The sequence below is a fragment of the Pteropus medius genome, unplaced genomic scaffold, assembly GCF_902729225.1.
Source record: "Pteropus medius unplaced genomic scaffold, Ma_sr-lr_union100, whole genome shotgun sequence".
In the NCBI taxonomy this organism is placed as follows: Eukaryota; Metazoa; Chordata; class Mammalia; order Chiroptera; family Pteropodidae; genus Pteropus; species Pteropus medius.
In genome coordinates, this window is record NW_024349801.1 from 3185326 (window position 1) to 3205993 (window position 20668).

General features: G+C 56.3%; 1 protein-coding gene across 1 annotated transcript in view; it reads right to left on the reverse strand.

Annotated features, from left to right (window-relative positions):
• JPH3 (junctophilin 3) overlaps nucleotides 1–20668 on the reverse strand; it is a 93124-nt gene that overhangs the window by 2248 nt on the left and 70208 nt on the right. Inside the window, exons 3-4 of the mRNA XM_039888715.1 lie at nucleotides 5344–5468; nucleotides 2225–3108 (exon numbers count right to left, since the gene is read on the reverse strand). Coding sequence (XP_039744649.1) covers nucleotides 2225–3108; nucleotides 5344–5468 — 1009 coding nt within the window. The remainder of the gene's footprint in view (nucleotides 1–2224; nucleotides 3109–5343; nucleotides 5469–20668) is intronic.

Consider the following 20668-nt stretch of genomic DNA (forward strand, 5'->3'; position numbering starts at 1 on the left):
CTCTAAGTAAACACCCCAGGCCTGCGTTATTTTTGCCTCCAGCTCTGTACAACTGGTACTTCAAATGCTATCACTGAATTTCAGATGCAGCCCACCCAGAGTGGCCCCTAAATTTAGCCCGAGACCCCACACCTGGCAATGGGAGAACCCTCTAGTTCTTTAAACACGCCTTTCTCGATAAAAAACCTTCTTATAAGCTGCTCAGGGTCTGTGCTAACTGCCACCCCTGTGCAGCCTCAGCCTCCCTCGTGAGCAGGCGGGAGCACTACATTTTCCTTCAAGCCTTTCTGGGAGTGGAGCCCTCGATCCCCTTGGAGCTGAGGCTGTGGCCCGCCTAGCCACTCAGAGCATGAAGCCTTCAAGTGATGGGTGCAGAGGCCTCCCTGCTGGACAAGGATGAAGGGCAGTACCCAAGGCCTCTTCGGGAAGTCCCCCTGGCTCCCAGCTGCCCTTTGGGACCAGGTATAGAGTAACTATAGGTGCCCAGCTTGAAGTCTCACGCCTCTACCCAAAGGAGCTTCATTTCAAAGCACCCAGAAGTGCCAACATGGTTAGTTGGGCTAAATATAGAACCTTTCCTTACCTCCCACCCCTGCCCATCATTCAGCTGTTCCTAAAATAACCACATGCATACAAACGCACATGTGTGCACATGGGTGGTACACAACGTGCACGCACCACAAATGTGTGCGTATGCACACATTTCGGCTGCCAGAATGAGGCAAAAGATGTAAGTGCTATCTGGTATTTAGGTCCCAGAAGGAGCACAAGGGGCCGCTCTTCAGGGAACTTGGACAGGGAGGGCAGGGGCATTGTAGGAACCAGCCCACCAGCAAGAAAGACACACTGGTTTCAAGGGATGTAGAAACAGTCTTGAGGACCAGCAGGCTGCTTTCTGACAGCAAACTTCTCTTCCAAGGGACACTGTGTCCTGACATGCCGGGACAACACCCAGGTAAGGGACGCAATCCTCCTGGGGGTGGCCAGACACTGACCCTGCCCGGCAGTGTCGCTAAGTCCCAGGGGCCCAGTCTGGACACGTAAAGCGCAGGTCTCAGACTCTGCATGCTAGTGAGACAGGATCCTGGTGTTTCTCTTGTACAAGTGAGACTGGCGTATGGCGCCCACCAGCAGGCGAGGGAGTCCCTGTGGGCCGATGCCGTTAGTCCAGGTGGGGCCTCGTGAGACTGCGTGGGGGTGTCACCCCCGTGGTGTGGGTCTGAAGTGTGTTCCGTTAGCCCTTCACACAGCCTCACTTCTGCTTATAGGTGGAAGCCACCTGGCGAGTGGTCCTAGGAGGTCCCTTCTGGATACAAGAGCCCTTCCCAGCCCCACACAGAGTCCGGCCCAGGGGCCTCTGTTCTTTCCTCCAACCTGCCTGCTGTGGGAGGAGGCCTAGGAGCATCTCATGCACCTGAGACACGGCCTCACTTGGCAGCAGCCCCAACATCTCCCATGGGGCCTGATCAACCTGGATCACGGCCCCGCCCTGAGTGTCTGACCCATAGGCCTGGGGTAGGCCTGGGGGGGCCAGAGGCCACCAGAGTGGCGTTCCGGGCCCACACATGTCGAACCACAGCTCTGGTAGGAAGGGGGTCCTTGGGGTGGATGGCCCCACACACAACTCTGTCCGACTCACCCATTAGAAAGGCTGTGGGATCAGGACACACATGTGTCTTTGTCGATGGGGGGACTGCAGCACCTGGCCCATAAGTAAACAGTGTGGCCTGGACAAAGGGGACCCAACCCAGCACCCCACCCAACGCCCCACCTGCTTTGTGACTGGCCCTCAATGTCTCCAGGACATGGGGATACTGGTGACGGCAAGGACTCCTTACCAGGAGACGCCCTACAACATGGCGAGGACCCTCCTGGACAGCTAGGGGTTTGGAGCAAGTTGGGGGAAGGTCTGAGGGAGGATGGGGTCCCCTGCTACCCAGTTTCTTTTGGGGAGCTTTCAAAACGACCCAGGTGCTTTCACTGAAAGGATCTAGCTTGGGAATAACCCTCTCAAGGATCTGTGTGAAGGAAATTCGACCCCCACCCTGCACTGGCTTCCTGTCAGGGAGGGTCCCAGTCCTGTGGAAGTAAAGCCATCATCCTGAGAGCCGCCTCCCAACTCCCCCACCCCCACCCCACCCTGCCCTCAGCAAGAGGAGGAATCTACAGAAGTCCCAGGCAGGCCTGAGCTGTCACCCCCTAGGGCTATCTGGTGCTCACTCACCGTGCTGGACTTGAGCTCGTCCCCATTCTCCTCGTCCGATTCCAGTGCCACAGGCGAGGACTTCTGGGGCGGGGAGAAGGTCAGGTCCCAGCGCAGCAGCCGGGGCTCGGCCCTGTCGCCCAGCCGCAAGCTCTCCAGTCTCTGCACGGCAGGCTCTGCGCTTGCAGCTGGCCGGACGTTCTCCTTGTTCTGGGACTTGGACCTCAGTCTCTGGGCCCCGAAGCCCCGGTCCTCGCCCAGGCTCCGGCAGGCGCCTCCCCTGCTGTAGCGTCTCTTCTGGGGGTGCGGCTCCTGCATGTGGGAGTCCACCCTCAGCAGGGGCTTCATCTCCATCTCGTAGTTGCTCAGCTTCTCCTCATCCAGCTCCAGCAGCTTGGCGCCCCCCGAGCTGGGGTTGCAAGCCCGAGGGTGGGAAGTCCAGGAGAAGGCAGGGGGCGACTCCGTCCGCCGCTCCCGGGGCTTGGGGTTGCCAGGCTGCTTGTGGCCTGAGCTCCGGGTACGGAAGTCCTCTGTGGGCTGGCCGCTGCGGAGGGCGCTGCTGCGGATGCCCCTGGAGCCCCCGGCCTTCTCCTCGCCCCAGCTGTTGCGGCCATAGTCCCCTCCCCGGCCCTCCAGAAGCATCTGGATGTCCCCGCCTCGCTCCTCATCCACCGAGACCTGCCGGGAGAAGTGAGCGACCTTGTTTCTGCAGGCAGGGGCCGGTGGTGGGGTGGCCGAGGGGCTGGCAGGGAAGCTCTGCAGAGGGCTGTCGTCAGGGGTCAGGTCCGAGGGAGTGGTGCCTTTGCGGTAGAGCTCGGGGCTCTCCTGCTGCAGGGGTGTCCCGATGGAGATCACCTCAATGTCGTCGCTGGAAACCTGATGCTTTGGCCGCTGGTACTCTAGCCCTATATTGAGGAGTAGGCAGCACACAGAGGTTGGGTTACTCAGACGTTCTGTGTGGTCTCGCCTGAGGATGGCAAGAGACCCGGCTGGGACACAGTGGTTCCCAAAGTCCCTCTATGGACCCCGAAGCCCCATCACCCCACAGGTGCTTTGATGACAAGTCATGATAGATGAGCTTTTATGGGGTCTCACGGCCTGGGAGGGGAGGCCACACATCATGGTCACCAGCCTTGTCAGCCCGGGACACCTCTATGTCAGGGTGGCCTAGGCCTTCTGGGGGCCTGGCCTGTCTGAAGAGAACGGGGTGGTCTCCCGCCCCATGCCATCCTGGGGCTGGGCTCCCCTCCCTGCCTGTATTCTAGAGCCTCCGAGCCAGGGCAGGAGAAGTCTGGGCGACACGGCACCCTTGGTGTGGCCAGAAATTTCTCAGTCCAGCAGGGGTGGGCCCCCTGTTTATGAGGAGACATCCACTGTTTGAGACACAACAGCAAGCAGGACAAGGCGCTGCCGACACCCGTGGAGTCACTGTGGCTGCTCCGCAGAAAGGCGAAGGCCCCCAAGGGAAGCCCCACATGGTCTTGGATAAAGAAATCTGACACCCTCAAGTGCTGGGCAGGCAAATGCATGGGGTTCAGGGCAAATGATCAGACCCCTGCATCTGCACCCCATCTGTCACATGGGGCTGTGGCCCAGGTGACTTCAGCTCTCATTCAAATACAGTGCCTGTGGCCATGGGACAGGGACACAGGCTGGACTGCAGCCCCCACCCCTACCTACCTTTGGGCACAGAGAGGTAAACAGGCCAGAGTGGGGTCTGAAAAACTACTCTGGGAACCCCGTTCCCTATGGGGTCCCTCTGGTGCCATGTGGGGGAGAAAGCCCTGCATCATAGGACCCCCATGATCACTCCCTGACTTGCCCCAGCTGTGATCTTCCTGGGGGCCAGGCCCCTGCACCTTTTACCCTAAGGCCCCAGATAAAGCCTGGACATTGAGCCCTTCCTGGGAGACCATCTGCCCACTGACAACCCTGGGGTCAGCGCTGGCCTGCATGTGGACCCCACAGCCCAGAGGAAGGTTGATGCCCTCCAGCTCAGTCCTGGCACCCTGACTGTCAGCACCACCAGTTGGGAGATCATCCTCAGCTAAAATTAGTTCCAGAGCACGTGACATTCCTGGAAGCATCCTTGTGAAAACGCAAAGCAGAACATAGAGCATGTGTGGCGGAATTCCAATGCCTGCATCCCTGTTCGGGCCCTCCTGCCGCTGAGAAGTGGGCCTGGCCTCCCTCAGCTGCCCCAAAGGCCAGGTCCCCTGCCAGGGAGGCCGGGAGCTGCGGGGCTCCAGCAGGAGAGTTCAGGGTGTGGTCTCAGGACACAGACGGTACCATGGCAGATTCCTAAAACCTCAAGCAGCTTGCAGCGGCTTCCACTCCCACTTGGGAGCGTGGCCCGGGGAGAAGTGATCTAAGCTCTTCTCCAGGGCTTCCTGCTGCAGAGGCATCTTTTGAGTGAGGCTGGAGGGAAGTGGGGCGGGAGATGGGGTGGCTGGTCCGGCTGGGGAGGACCTCAGCCTCAGCAGACCTCTCTCATCAGTACCCTCCTCCTTCTTTAGCCCTCAGGCCCATTCCCCAGGGTGGAAGGATGAGGGTCACAGAGCTGGCTGACCTGCAGTGGCTTCTAGCTCCTCCCAGCTTCCACCAAAAGACAAGGCAGGCGCTCCCCTCACTGTTCCAGAGCCACGCAGTCCAGTCCGGCTGCCACTGGACACATGCGGCTCTACTTTTAAATGTAGATTCGTTATGATCAAATAAAACTAAAGAAAGGTCCTCAGCTTCACTAGCTGCAGTTCCTGCATGGCTTATAGCTGCCTCGTTGGATAGAGCAGTTATAGAACACTAACATTGTCACAGAAAGTTCTAGAATAACACTGGGGGGGAAGGGCAGGGAGACATGCCACATGCACAAGCAGAGCACGCAGACATTCACCTCCACGTAAAGCGTGAGAGTGAAGCGTGGACACGCATGTGCATGCAGGGACACGGAGGCGGGAGAGACGCTAAAGCCGTACACGCTCTGTCACGTGTCCGAGGGGGGCACGTGCCAAGGCTTCACGTGCAGACACGCACCGTCATGAAGGGCAGTGAACGCGAGGCATGATGGCAGTGGACAGAACCCGCCGGAACGCGGCCCGGGAGGACACCCAGCTGCGCCACCCCCACGTCGCACCGTGGCTCACCGTTTTCCCTGTGCTGGAAGGAAGGTGAGAACTCTTTGGCAGTGATCCTGGCAATCCGCGCTTCCTCTTGGGCCTTCTGAGCTGCGGTGAGGGCCGCCTCGGCCTTGGCCCTGGAATGGGATGTCCTGGGATGGGAGAGACAGGGAGGGCAGTGAAGGCACAAGAGGCAGAGAGGGCCGGGCAGCTGCCAACCCCAGTGGGCTGGGCCAGGACAGGATGCCAGGCCCCCTGGGGTTTGTGCCCTCAGACCTTCAGATCTCTCATTTATTCATTCTTTCAGTGAACATCACCAAGCACCAACCAGGTCAGAGTGGCTGCAAGGCACCGGGCAAACCAACCCGGGAGCAGGGCCCCCGGGTCCAGGATGGAAGTTTCGCCTGCAAAAGGGAGCCTTCGTCCTGCTGTGAGGAGTGTCCCTCCTTCCCTGTGTCATGCCCACAGACTGAAAATCAAGACCCATGGCTGATGTGTCTCAGCCTCCAGGGACAAGCCTGTGCTTAATGTTGACCTGACCGGAAATGGTTTGGGGGGCAGCTGTACCCCACTGCACCCTTGGAGGTGAGTGACTGGCGAGATGGGCTCTTGAGCAGGAATGGGCAGGTTCTATGGCTGGACCAAGGGCATAAGAAACAAAATGCCTCCCCCAGCACCAGGCTTGTCTCCGGGCCCAGGGAGGCAGTGGGCCCGGCCATGCTGGAGGCCGTGTCAGAACCAGACCTGCCTTGGAAGGTAGCACTGACGCCAGGAGCTGCTGAAGGAGTCTCCAGATGCCTTCGGGTGCCTATCAGCCTCTGCCCAGTGCCCTATCGGGTGTGAACTGGGCCTCGTTTGTCCTAGCAAACAGCAGTGCCACCCCCTGAGCTCTGCCCTGAGCTGGGGAAGGCTGTTCCCGGGAGGCAGGAGCTGGGATGGCAGCTGGCCTGGCTGTTCTTCCACCCAGACTCTCCACTCTCATACAGGGCCAGGCTGTGTGGCCTCTCAGACAGCATCTGGCACCTTCTGGAAGCTGCTGTCCCTAACCCCATATATGTGGAAGAGACAGGCTCAGAGAGCTTAAGAAGCTTCTCCAAGTCAGTGTGAAGTGTGGTCTCCAGATGCTGAGAGAAAATAGGTCTGTTTCCAACAGGCTCCACCCAGAGACGAGGCCCAACTCCCACCAGCATCTTAATGTGGGTGATGGAACACAGGTGTGCCCTTTCACATAGGAGCCATGAAGCCCAGAGAAGTCACACGTCTCTGTGCCTCGGTTTCCCTCTCGGTCACACAGAGTCAGTGACACCACCGACCTCATGTGGGGAGGCACATGACATCCCTAAGTACAGGCCGGATGTGGAGGACATGGGTGTGCTTTCACGCCAACAAACATTCTACATACATGCACCAAGTTCCCAGAGCCGGATGCACTGATGGGGGCCACAAAAATGAATTTGATGTTGCTCCCCTTAAACTTCCAGCCCAATGGCCCCAGGACTCTGACTCAGGACGCCAGGGTGCAGGCAGTCCCCACTTGCCTGTGTCTCTCCTCAGCTGAGGCCCATGTGGGGCCCTCCTCCCTTCGTAAAATAGGGCTGGACTAGGTGCCCAAAGTAGGACAAGGCCTCATGTCTCTGCATCTCACCTGCCGGGTGTACTGGGTCCAGGAAGCTCTGCTTCCCAACACCAAGGAAACCGAGGCACAACAACCGATCCTCCCAGACAAGGGACACCCTGCCCCTCAGAGGTCTCCTCTCAAGCGTCCTCTGCGCAGCCTGACCCTCCCGACACCCAAGTTTTCACAGTCACAGGTTTAACCTAGAGATCCAAGGCTCCTCGTGAGTCACGTGGCTTTCTTTACACAAAATTCTACCACGCTAACCAGGAATGACTTTACTAGAAAACAAATGTATGACACACACACACACAGTACATCATAGCATGAACATGTGTCCATGAAATGAAGCAAGCTGCCGAGGATGCCCGCTCGGCAGTCTCCAAGGTTCCTGTTAACATTCATCTCCAGGCGCTGCCACATCCCGCCACCCGCAGCATCGCCTGGGAGCAGGCCCCAAAGACCGAAGAAAAACCTCTGCAAAACGTAGCACGGAGGAAATTCTATCATTCACAGAGTTTCCTCTCCGAGAAATTGGGCAAAGCTGACTGTCATTCAAGATAGCTGCAACCCCACATCCCTTGAGAGCGTAAGCTGAAAACGCCACCTTCTAGAAGATTCTTCCAGAACCCTATGATTGTAATTACAACAGAAAAGGGGCAGGAGCCTCGTGGAAACAAAGCCATTAATAAAGCACTAATTAATAATTTGTATCAATAACAAATCAAGCAATAAATCATTACTCAGCCTTTAGCCTATCCCTACCCCGCAAGCTCTTGAGAGTGCTCTCCCACTTGAAGCCAGTGTGTTCCAGCTCCGTGGTCCCTTAAGGTCACAGCTGCAAGTTCATGGAATATCTGGGCTTTCCTGTCCCTGGTCCTAGTTGGAGGCTGGCAGAGGCACATCTGTATCTTGAGAACCATCAGTGTCACATGAAAAACAAGGGGGAACGTCAGACCCAGCAGGGGCCAGCGTGAGGCCACAGTCGTCCGAGGCCACATCTCAGGATGCAAGCACCAGTGATGGAGGGCCAAGGACAGGATGGCAGGGTAAACAGAGCAGAGGCCTGCAGAGCCAGCTCCCGCCACTTCTCACACATCCTGCCCTGTCTGTCCTCAGCCAAGACCCCGTGAAGAAACACCAAGAACAGCACGGGCACCCTGATCCGGAGACCCGGAGGCCAAAAGAGGCTCTGAGTGGTCCCCGCCTGGGGCTCTGAACTGGGTACCTTTGGGTGGGTCTGTGCATCCCTTGAAATGGTACTCAAAATACTCTGCGGGCTTTTCTCCTCCCGCCCCCAAGCAGAGGGTCCACGGCTTTCAGATCATATAGGGTCTGGGATGCTCCAAAGCTTCTGGTCTGAACAGCTGGTCCTGATGGAGAAACGAAGTCCAGTGCGTTGCTCACCTGCACAAGCGCACCAGAGAGCCCAGCTCCCACGGAGGAGGGGCACGTGCGGACGGCACAGTCTCGCTCACCCCAGAACCAGCCCAGTGGGCTCCGAGCTCACATCTGCTGGAATGATGTGGCTTTTCTCCAGAATGTGCCCTGGGTTGGTGTTTTGTTTTCTTATTGGTATTTGTTTTATTAGGACAAAAATCACATACCATACAATCTCCTGTTTAAAATGTACAATTCAGTGGTTTTTAGTGTATTCAATCAATTTTAGAACATTTTCACTCCCCGCAAAAGAACACCATTTCCTTTATCAGCCCCCCTGTCCCCACCCCATTTCCCCAACACCTCTCCACCAGCCGTAGACAACCACCAGGCTACTTTCTGTCTCAGTAAATTTGCATATTCTGGAATACCATGCCCAATTAGTTTTTTTTTAAGGTTTCTTTTTCCTTGTTTTTCTGAGGTGTAATTCACATGACATAACATGAACTATTTTAAAGTGTTTGGTTCAGTGGCATCTAGCACATTTGCAATGTTGTGCAGCCACCACCTACCTCTAGTTCTAGAACTTCCATCACTCTAAAAGGAGACCCATACCCATTAGCAGTCATTCCCGACTCCCGTATATGCCCCCAGCCCCAAGGGGTTCTGAGTGACAATTCAGCATTGACAGAACACATCCCATCGTCATGGGGTCCAACTGCACATGGCCGCTGCCTGGAATACTGCGGCCTTCCTCCGGCTGGCTGAGTCGCGGGGCCACAGTGCGTTGCCCCTAATCCCGGGACCTGGGATAATCAGCTGGCAAACGAGCGTCACAGCTGACCGAAGCCTTGTATCTGGTAGGTGACACCCACCCTAAACTGCCTATGTTCCTTCCTTCATACACTCAGTCGGGATGGGCTTGGCCCTCTGGGGCACATACTGTGCTCACATCCAGATGACAGAATGCTGAAAAATAAATATGTTTTAGGGGCCGTGAACCGAGCGATAGAGATAGTGAGCAGTCAGGCTGTCAGGCAAGAGGCCTTGGGGACTTCCCAAACCTGGTGGGAGGCGCCATGAGCAAGGAGGCTTCCAGGATGGGAGGTTTGGAAAGGCTGAGGATGGGGGACGAGGCTGGATGGGGGACGAAGAGGGCCAGGCTCCCTCGTGTCTCCAGTCACACTTGTCCTTGGAGCATTTATCTGTATTCTGTCACCTTCTAAGAAGGGTAGGCCGACAAATGAACCAATAATGAAATAACTTAAGGTCGGAGACAATGAGGGGAATGGGCAGAGGAAGAAAGCCGGGGGTGAGAGTGATGGGGAGTGCATGCCTGAGGGCCTGGGCCAGTGATGGTGCCTGAGCACCCCGGCGGTGAAGGCAAGCGCTGATGCGGGTCAGGGCGCACATCCGCCCAAATCAAAGCTGTGGCTCAAGAGAGGGCCGGCCAGGGCTCCAGACCGGAAAGAAGTCTCTCACTCGGCCTCACAGGCTTCCTCGGGGACTTCTTGTAAAGACCCTCAATGCAGGCTGCTGGGGCTACGCAAAGTGAGTTCAGTGAAAACGGAAGAGCCCGATGACCCCAAAGATCAGCATCGCGGGTCTGGAACAGGGCCCAGCGCAAGTGCGTGGAGATTCTTTCCTGAAGTCGAGCTCGGATTGCTTGGGGCAGGCATCTGCCCTGAGAAGAATGTGAGACTGAACGTTCTCTGCTGCCTCCTAATGGCAGGCTTCCGCGTTCCTAACAGTTACCGTTGCTGACGGCGACGGATGAGGATGAATATGGAGCCCAAACAGGACTCTGGACCAAGAGATGGGACCGACTCCTTCGCTCTGCAGAGAGTGGGCAGCAGGCACATGGCCTGAGTACGCGGGGAAAGGCAGGGTGGGCCAGCTCAGGGCAGAGGGAGTGAGTGGCTGCGAGGCTGCAGGGGGAGTGGGGGGCTACGGATAGTTGCTGAGGAGTGGTTAGCGCCTTTGGAGGGACAGCGTGCACCCAAGTCCACAGCCAAGCATAGCATCCTGGATTGGACAAGGCTGCTTGCAGGATGAAGTTATAGAGAAGCATAAAAGTGAGAGTATGTGTTTTTTAAAGTAGCAAGTTTGATGGATCCTTATTTAGAGAAATAATGTGATTTTTTGTTTATTATACAAGTTTCCACCTTGCAGAACTCAGCTTAAATCCCCTAAAAGTCAGGCTAATAGGGCATAATTATAAAGCATTTCTGCACACACACGTCCCAACAGCGTGTGTGCTGCCACGTCCAGTCACCTGTCCCTCCTGGACATGCATGGCTCAGTGACAGAAGCCTCTCCGGGAGTGGCGGCGGGGGAGTGTCTGGAAGGCTGAGCGAGGCTGACGCCTTCGCTCTAGATGCTTCTGTTTTCCCTTGACCCCTTGGGAGTAAAACCCAGCCCTGCCCGCCTGGCTGACCCCGGGCGAGGCAGGTCTGCTCCCGGGAGGGCCTGTGCACACGGCATCTTCAGAGCAGCGCTGGATGGCAAGGGATAGATTGCAGCCTTCAGACTGCCCCGTGGACGCTTGACCTTGAACCTGAAGACTGCTGCCCCTTCTCCAAGCCAGCGTGGTGGGGTGTGGCCGAGGCATTCCACTCCTCAGGTCCCGTGGACCTGTCATCACAGCACCCACCAACCCTCCTTCGATGGGCACTTGTCATGAATGTCCCCCAAGACTGTAAGCTCCTGGACAGGAGGTCATGTTGCCCCCACCTGCTAGGAGCCCCCTAACTCACATACAGTACAAGTGAGCGAACGGGAAACACCCCTGAAGGGGCCACTACTGGTTCCCACAGCTTCGCTTAGTAAAAATACCACAAATGTTAATTCACCAACATCATACGTGTATTTATATATATACGTTCACACATATATAAAAAGAATATGCTGTGCCAACCCTAAAATAAATTAAATCAAGACAAATGCATTTAATAGACAAGAAAACCTCCCAGTGCATTGTGAAGGTTAATTTTAAATAAGACTTTCAGGACTCAGCCAGCGGCCAAGCTCTCAGATGGGTAACGTATAGGTAACGGCACCAGGTACAACGCTTCTGGCTGACACCTGTGGGGAGGGGGACTGGATGAATGGGAGGGCGGGACTGGCATCTGAGCTCCTCACTTGCTAGCCCCTCCACCAGCTGCATCTCAAGCACCTCTTCCTGCCCCTACATGTTAGTCACGCCCTGCACCCTGCTCCCAATGCTCCCACGACCAGCTCGGGACCCAGAGAGGCAGCGTGAAAACCACGCTGGGCTTCCTGTGCTGCTGACCAGTGGGCAGCTCAGGGGATGGACATATAGCCTCAGGGACTACATAAGTGAAGGCCACAGATGCACAAGATATATGGGCAGGCGGGGTTTGGAGTGACCTGCCTGTGCCCCCCAGGTCCACCCTTAGACTCGTACTGAACTAAAAATAGTGTCCCACCAAGTTTATCCTTCTGGAACGTGGGAATGTGACCTCATTTGGAAATAGATGCGTGTGAGGTTTGATAAAACCGTGAAGGCCGCCCCCTAGTGTCTGACTCAGCCGTCTGAGGCGGGCCTGGGAGTCGGCATTCCTTGAACTCCCAGGCGATGCTGCTGGTGGTAGGAGATGTCAGTCTGAGAACCAGCGCAAGAAAGTGGGAGACTCCAGATTCTGTGCTCAGCCCACGCCTGCTCCCCTCACTGCCTGATACTTAACTGTTCTGCTACATCCACCCCTTGACCGGCCACGGCACCATCTTCCAGTCCCACGGCACAGCAAACTAACTCAGCGCACCCCCGCCCCAGACTGAGGGCACACACCTGCCCCCAGTGCCACCCCGCCCCTCCTGCTCTTCGTCTGCAGAGAAATGGGGGCGTGCAATCTACTGGAGGGTCTCCTGCCTCACCCCCTCCCACTTCCACCCAGTTAAGAGCTTGATTTTCTTCACCTGTGCTGTTCCTCGTTCTCACCCAACCAGAGTTGACTCCCTGAGGGCAGGTCTGCTTGAAGTGAAAGTCTGCAATGCTCTTGGGTCCCCAGGACACAGCCCCTAGACACACAGCTGTCAGCAGTGCTGGTGACTGAGGGACTAAAACAGGCCTGGGGATTCTCGGAGGACATCCCCCTTCCCACCCATTCATACCTGTATTCAGCATTTGTTGAACACCTACTGTGTGCATGTTGTAGCTCCAGAGTCATGGCAAGTGGCAGGGCAGACAAGGAAGCCTAGTAGGGAAGATGGCGTGTAGCACAGGGAGGCTTGTACTGGGCTCCACCCTGCAGGGGCTCACCCCTCAGCTTGTTTCCTCCTAGCAGATGCCCTCGCCTGGGGTCAGGGGTCCCCCCTCCCCGCCCCGCACTGCAATGTGACACCTGGCATTGTTTTTCAAAGTGTCCATCTTCACATCCATGACAACCCTAATGCAGGCAAGGGTAGCATTGCTTCTCTCTCACGAATGAGGAAACTGAGGCACCGAGATCTGGGCTTCCACATCTTGTCAGTGGTTTGGCCTAGCTGACGATCCAAGCTCTCTTCCGGCTCAGAAAAATGCCAGGAGTCTACGATAAAGTGACTGCCCCAGAGGGTGAGTGACTCAGTGTGTTGTCGTCCCAGGTGTCTGCTTTGGGAAGGACCCTATACTGGGCTGAACGGTGTCTCCTCCAAAATCTACGTCCACCCAGAAACTCAATGTGGCCTTATCTGGAAATGGGCTCAGGACAGATGCAGTTAGTTCAGATGAGCTCGTACTGAATGAAAGTGGGCCCTAAACCCAATGACAGGTGTCATGAGACACATAGGGAAAAGGCCATAAGAAGATGGACAGAGACTGAGGGGATGAGGCCACAGCCAAGGGACACCTGGAGGCCCCAGGAGCTGGAAGAGGCAGGAGGGGTGCTGGCCCAGAGCCTCTGGTGGGAGCATGGCCCTGCTGACACCTTGACTTCAGACTTCAGACCTCCAGATCTGTGAGAATAAATTTCTGTTGTTTTAATCCACTCAGCCTGTGGTCATTTGCTACAGCAGCCCTGGGACACTACTTCAGGCAGGGAGGGGTCCTGCCTGCTCCATAGGGATGGGGGCCCCAGAAGCTGCAGGCACAGACACACCTGGGCCCACCTGGGGACGTTTCCTCTGCCAGGAAAGCAGCAGTGGGTTTTCCATACCCCACTATGGAGGGCCACCGTAGGGATGTGGCTGGGAGCGGGGCTGAGACAGAACACACACTTCTTGGGCCACGGGAATGGTCATCTTTCAGAAGTGGAGATGTACTTTGGGCACATTTAGGAGGAAAAGCACCAAACAGATATCAGATGTTTTAAGGTCCCACCTTACCCAGTCCCTCTGCCCTAAGAGCCCCCAAAGTCCCAGGTGGCTGGCGGGAATCAGGCTTTAGTGCCGAGAATGCCTCAATGAGGCCCTGAGGGAGGTGAGACGAGGGATGAGGCTTAGTTTGCTGGACAACCAGGGGGCCTACCTAGGGCCACCCCTCACCCCTCCCCTCTTGCACAAGGCCAGCGACCCAGCTCCACATGCGTGGCTCGTCCCTACAGCCTATGGGACAGAGGCAACACCGGTCCCTGCCCTCCAGAACTCACATCCTCTTCCTTCCCAGTAGCCCCTGAGGTAGACCCCATGATACCCCAGGGGTGACCCAGGACAGGTCAGCCTCGGGATGTCCCCTGGACCTTGTAACTGCCACCCCGTCCATTTCTTAGAATAGTTTTATTGAAGTTTATTCACATAACACACAATTTCACCCACTTACAATTTGGTGGTTTTTAGCACATTCACAGAGCTGTGCAACCTTCACCAACATCTAATCCAGAACATTCTCATCTCTCCTAAAAGAAACGCTGTACCCGCCCAATAGCAGTCACTCCCAGCCCCCTACCCCCGAACCCTGGCAGCCACCAATCTGCTTCCTGTCTTTAAGGATCTGTCTATTCTGGACAATCAGACAACATGCAGCCTTTTGCGTCTGGCTTCGCTCACTGAGTGTCATGTTTCTGAAGTTCATCCATGTGGCAGCGTGCGTCAGTGCTTTTCAGGGCCGAATAATATTCCATAGCATGGTTATTCCACTGTGCGGATGCAGCCCATGTTGTTTAGCCGGTCATCTGTTGGTGGACACTTGGTTGCTGGCACATTTTAGCGACTGTGAACTGTGCTACTGTGGACACGGGTGTACATGTCTGTGTGAACGTGAATATTTCCTCCCTCTAAACTCCATTCTTCTCTTTTGCTTCCTTTCCTTTTCTGACTCCTTCTCCCCTCCTCCCAGTCTTCTCTCTTCTTTTCCTCTCTTCCTCCTGCGACCTGATCCTTCTCCTTTTTCCTTCCCCCGTTTGGCCCCAAGTGCCACATGGGTCTCTTAGCTGAGGGGTGGTGGCCTGGGCCTGGCTGTCTCCAGCTTTGGGTGCCAGAGGCGTCAGCCTGCTGCAGCCTGGACCCTCCCTTTGTGAGCTGAACTGACCCTGAGCTTTCTACACTCTGATCTGGATGCCCGGCGACCGGCTGGGGCTGGCCGGTTAGGGTTTCTTTTGCCAAGCTGGTTCCTGCTGGTTACCAGGGGCCGAGACAGCCGATTGGCAAAGCATCCAGTGGAGACATACACACCCAGGTAAGGCCCTTTCAGATGAAACTGGGCTGTGGGGGACTGAGTGCGGAACCGGCCTCCTGTGAGATCCGTGCCTGAGACCCCATTCTCCACCAAGTCTAAATTCCAGGGGTTGGCAAGGCCACATTCCCTCAGGAGCTTCCAGGGGAGGGTCCTTTCTGCCTCCCTGGGCTTGTGGCTACATTCCTCTGAGCCTCTGTCTTCATGCGGCCTCTCCCCGGCATGTCTGTGGCGCCTCTTCTGTCTCTTACAAGGACACTAGTCATTGGATTTAGGACCTCCCTCATCCAGGATGACCGCATCTACAGGTCTCAATTGCACTCAGTTTCATCTGCAAAGACACTTTTTCTGTCTGCATTCACAGGTTCCAGGTGGATGAGTCTGTTGGGGGCCGCCACGCAGCCCGGGGGAGGCGGGGATGCCAGGCTTGCTGCTGCCCAGCTGGGGTAGCTGAAGGAGGTGGCAAGGCTGGTGCCTGCCCCGACGCCGAACACTCTTCCAATCTGTCAGTGAGCAAGGCCGTCTCCCACCCCACACGGCTTACACAAGGACAGGTGTTTTCAGGGCAGAATAGACAACCATAGTTTCCTGGAAGAAAAGCTGATAGATCGGAGCCAGAATTTAGGGAAATAAGTGTGGGAATTATAATTTCACATTAGCATAAAATCCTTCCTTTCGCAGGCAACACACTGTGCCATTCACTCTTTGTGTCTGCATTATTAAATACGTGCTAGGAGCTGCCTTCCAGCCAAAGAGTAACGAGTCTCAATAAACGATCAATACGCGGAAATGCGATAAGGCCTTTTATGTAAGTAAATGAGAGCACACTGCTCGCTTTACAGAAAGTCACATTCCACTCGGCTTCCGATTTGACGGGGCTAAGAACCAGCCAGGGCAGCGACAACAAAGCTGGCACTTTTGGATCCCATCCCCGTGCCCCGGGCCTCACGCTTGGCCAAGCGAGACTTGCCTGGGGTCCTTGGGAAGTGGTGGCAGAGTCTAGGACGAATGGGGCAGGTTGGGGACAGTATAGATTTCTGCATTTTCAGGAAAGATGCGCCATCACTGAACAGAAACAGCAGTCCCAGTGCCGCCCTGCGGCCCCCGTCAACCAGCTTGCTAGGTTCCCCGACTCAGGAACCCCTACCCGTCCCACCCCTACCTCGTCTCTCCCTATCCACACCTTCTCGAGCAATGGAGGAGAAAATGGGCAGGGAATGGGCGGGCTGTGCAAACAAGGCTTTTCACTAAGAGAGGCGCAACCAGAGCCCAATGACTGATGGGGGGACCCGGGTGAGAGGGTGACGTTGATGACACAGCAGGGCAGGCGTGCCAGGGGGCATCGGATGAGAAAACCGAGGTCTGTGGCAATGAAGGGACACAGCCGGCATCGCACACAGGGCGCGCGGAGGCGGGGTCTCAGACCCAGGGTTTCCCAGCCCCGTGTGATGAACTGGGCTCTGGCAGCCGCCGAGAGGCCGGTGGACTTTTCTTCCTGTTTAAAAAACGTTCTTTTCTTCCTTTCTCACTCCTAGGAAGATCTTTAAGCATTACAAAGGATAGATGTGTATGTTACGGGTTGAACCGCGTCCCCAAAATAGACAGGTTCGGGTCCTCACCCCTGGTGCCCGTGCATACGACCTTATTTGGGAGCAGGGTCTTTATAGAGGTGATCGAGTTAGAATGTGGTCCTCAGGGTGGCCCTAATCCACTTCTTAGGGGGCAGAACACAGACATACCCAGAGGGAAGACACAGGGTGAAGGCAGACATCTGCACGTCAAAGAGAGAGGCCTCAGGCAGGACCAGCCCTGCCGGCCCCTGGGTCTCTGACCTGTAGCCTCCGGGACCGGGAGACGCAGATCTCTGCCGTGGAGCTTTGCTTCCGCAGCCCCAGCGGACTCACTCACGGAGCATCAGGACTCCTTCTACTTGCAGCATCTCTTTCTCACTGGCCACTGCTAACCCTGAAGTCACACTCGGGCCTTTGATTTGGGCGGATCCCACTGGCCTGGTGGCTCAGGGATGCTGGGACTAAAACGAATTTCAAGGCCAAGGAAGAAAGCCTCTCGCTCTGCTGCTAAAGCAAGCCTGGCCTCCCGACCACTGCATTGGAGACAGGGTGACAGCCCAGCCCAGAGCAAATTGCTTCGCCTAAGCTGTGGTTGCCAAGGCAACCCTGCCTTTTCAAGGGAGGGACCCATACCCAGGGCTGGGTGTGCAGCAGGCCTCCTAGACCTCTGAACTAGTGCCCAGAGCATGACCCAGCCCTGGAGGTCAGGTCTGCCAGTCAGCCCTTAGAGGGTTAGAGCCTGTCTTTTCTGGATTTAGGATCCCCAGGCCCCGCAGCCCAGTGTCAGCCAGCAAAGGGCTCAGCCCAAAGCAGATTTAGTGTTGTTCCTATTTCACAGATGAGAAAACTGAGGCCCAGAGAAGCTGGAAACAAGCTTCCAAACCCAATCTCCCTGCTCTGCATATCTGCCCATGAGGTGCTGTGAGCTCTCCTGGAGCTCCTGTCTCCTTGGGGGCCCAAAGCCTCAGGCCCCGTGCCCCCCGAATGAGGAAGCCGGGGATAGCCTGCCAGTGCCTCCTGCTCTTCCTCCCGCCTTGGCCTCCCTGCTGCCCCTCTGCCTGCCCTGTCCCCTTGCCACCTCGTAAGATGTATTTTGGTAAACAGAGGCTACAAGTTCCACTTAGCTTGGACCCGATGCCTCCTCCAAACGAGGAGCTGCAGCTTTCACGAGCCCATGTGACTTCCTCGCCAGGAGTCCGTCCTCTGATGAGCCATTTATAAGCTGGTGGACCCTTTCCAGGCTGGGCGCTGAGAGGAGCCGGGTCAGGGCTGGGCCAGAGGAAGGGGCGATGCTGGCAGGATGCCAGTGGCCTTGACAAGTACAGTACCCGCTTGAGTTCAGCCGAGAGCAGCCACAGCCTCACTCCTCACGGGGCACCAGGACTCTCAGTATCACCTGGGAGCTGGTCAGAAATGCAAGTTCTCAGGCCCTGCCCAACCTGCAGAATCAGAACCTGCCTTTTAACAGGGGATTCACATGCTCGGCAAAGTCTCAGAAGCGCCAGCCGATGACACCGAAAAGCGCGAGCTCCGACTCCCTCTTTTTCACCCTCTGCCCAGGGCACCGCTACCCCCATGGGTGTCAGAACCACACAACGGAGGGAGGACACCCTGAGAGTCCCTGGGAACCTGTTGTGGCATAGAGGTCAAGGGATTCACCCCGGAGAAACCCGGCTCAGAAAAGGCCAAGCTGAGATACAACACTGCCTCCAAGTCCAGGGTCTCGCCCATTGTGATCCAGGGGGTGGCCAGGAAGGTGGGGGCTTCCCTCGGAGACCCTTTACCTGTGGAGAGACCTGGGCTGGTCACCAGGTCCCACAGGCCTCAGTTTTCCCATCCATAAAATGGAACCATCTCAAGGGTGAACTGAAATGGCACAGGCCATGCTCCCAGCAAATGCCCAGCACGCAGCAGGGGCCGGGGGATCTGGAAGCTGTGTTCTTGTGGCCTTGGTTGGCATCCCCACCCATCAGTGGAAAAGGGGCTGCAGGTGCTGGAGCCGGCCCCGTTCCCTCCCAAGGATGGGGATGCTCCTCCCCGGGGGCCCTTTCCTCTGCCCTCACCAGAGTCAGAGAGGATTTTCCCCAGGCTTCTAGCCCACCACCACCACCAAGCTGAGAGGGAGGAGACTCCTGAGGGACCAGTGGAGCTCCGGGCACAGGCTGGTAACCACAGCCCCAGTGTAAGCAGTCCCCTGCCTCCCTGAGCCTGCTGCCGTGGGGTCAGGCCCACCCAAAGCTGTGGGGGTGTCACTGGCAGAGAGAAGTGGCTGTGTTTAGAGTAGGCAGAGGGGCCTCGTCTCCCCATTTGCGAATGGAACATCCCTTCTTGGCACAGTCTTGAGGCTGCTTCATCTCAGGAACCCAATGGGCAAGGATGCCTCAGAAATGAAGTCAATATTCAGGCCAGGGGCAGCTTCTTCAACCCCTCCTGGAGAGACATCACTAATCAATCACTACATTCTTTCCAGGGGCTCTGGCCACAGACTGGGAACCCTCTGCATTTTTGGCCATGCCGACCAGCCAATCAGAATCAGCCAACAAGCTTTGCGCTAGGTGCCTTTCCCGGGCAGACTATGACTGCGTTCTGCATCAGCATAAGCCCATGGGGAACTCTGGACCAGTCTGATCATCATAAAGACACCGGACAGTGTAGACACCATCCAAAGGGGCCGCTCACTCCACCTTTGCCTGACCCCAACCAGAGTGGGATGCACCTGCTAGAGGTGGTCAAGGGCTCCCCTGTGCCGCCCACAGCGACGTCCCAAGACCTGCAGCATCTGCAGCACTAGCGGGCATCTGGAATGGAGATGCTCAGGCCCGCCGGCCCTGCTGAATCAGCAAGGCCAGGAGTCCGCCTGGACTAGTGCTCAGGGGAGTCTAACACACGCAGACCTGTGCCCCAGAAAGGCCTGTGTGTCCCGCACCTCAGCCCTGATCAGGCTACAAGCTGGGGTACGGGAGGAGCCAGAGCTGTGGAGAACATTCTAGATCACACCACAACAGCTGGCCTCTCTTCCTCCTGCCACGTCTTCCTCTATCCCCCTTTTTCCTCCTATTAAAAAATCTTCAAAGAAAGAAAAAGAAAAGCCCAAAGTAATGAAGGAAACGGCATCTTGTGCACTGGCCGCTCCAGCCAGGCTGACTCGCAAAGGCAGCCAGAAATGCAGGGACACCCAGCACTCTGCACAGGGCCTGGAGGTGAGCAAGGGCCCCGGCTGTGCGAGGTCTGGGCCTGGGGGGTGTATCCGAGGTCAGGAGTTGCCTCTGCCTGCCACCATGGCTCCACCCAGGGCGGGGTGGAGTCTGTGAGCATCCTGGGGCTGCAGTAACAATGACCGGGGACTGGGGGCTTAAAACAACAGAAATTCTCTCCTGGTTCAGGAGGCCAGGAGGCCGCACTCCATCTAAGACCCTAGGGGAGACCTCTTCCAGGCCTCTCTCCCAGCTCTGCTGGCAATCCCTGGCGTGCCTTAGCTTGGGGTCACATCCCTGCTCCCTTCCTCCGTCTTCCCATGGCCCGTCCTGTCTCTCCTCTCCTCTCACTGGATTTAGAACTCGCCCTCATCCGTGACGACCTCGTCTCAAGATCCTCGTGTTAATTACACCTGCAATCTCCCTATTTCCAAACAAGAGCACAGTCGGAGGTCCTAGCTGGACACATCTCCTGGGGTCCACCTTTCAACCTACTGTGGGGTGTTAATGCTCTATTTCTCCATGACCGTTGATCTCAGGCCATTCACCTCCTGAAAGCATTCCTGACCCCACCCTCCACCCCGCGAGCACTCTGGGCTTCCTAGGGCTGGCGTTATCATCCAGGAAGGTGCGATGGCATCCGGCCTCCCCATTCCCCAGCGACTTCATCGGGGGCCTGTGAGGCCTCTTTGAGTCTGTTTCCTCAACTGCAGAATGAGTATAGTAATAAGGATCCTTGCAGGACCTCTGTACAGAGTCACGAGATAAGGCGTAGATAGCACACAGCCCTGTGGTTCTTAGTGGATATTTTGTGTGTGAGCTCTGGTGTTTTTTTTTAGCAGCTTTATTGAGGTATAATTTGCATACCATAACATTCTCCTTTGTAAAGGGTATAATTCAATGCATTTCAGTATATTTAGACTTGTGCAACCATCACCATAATCTAATTTTATAACATTTTCAACACCCTTAAAGGAAACCT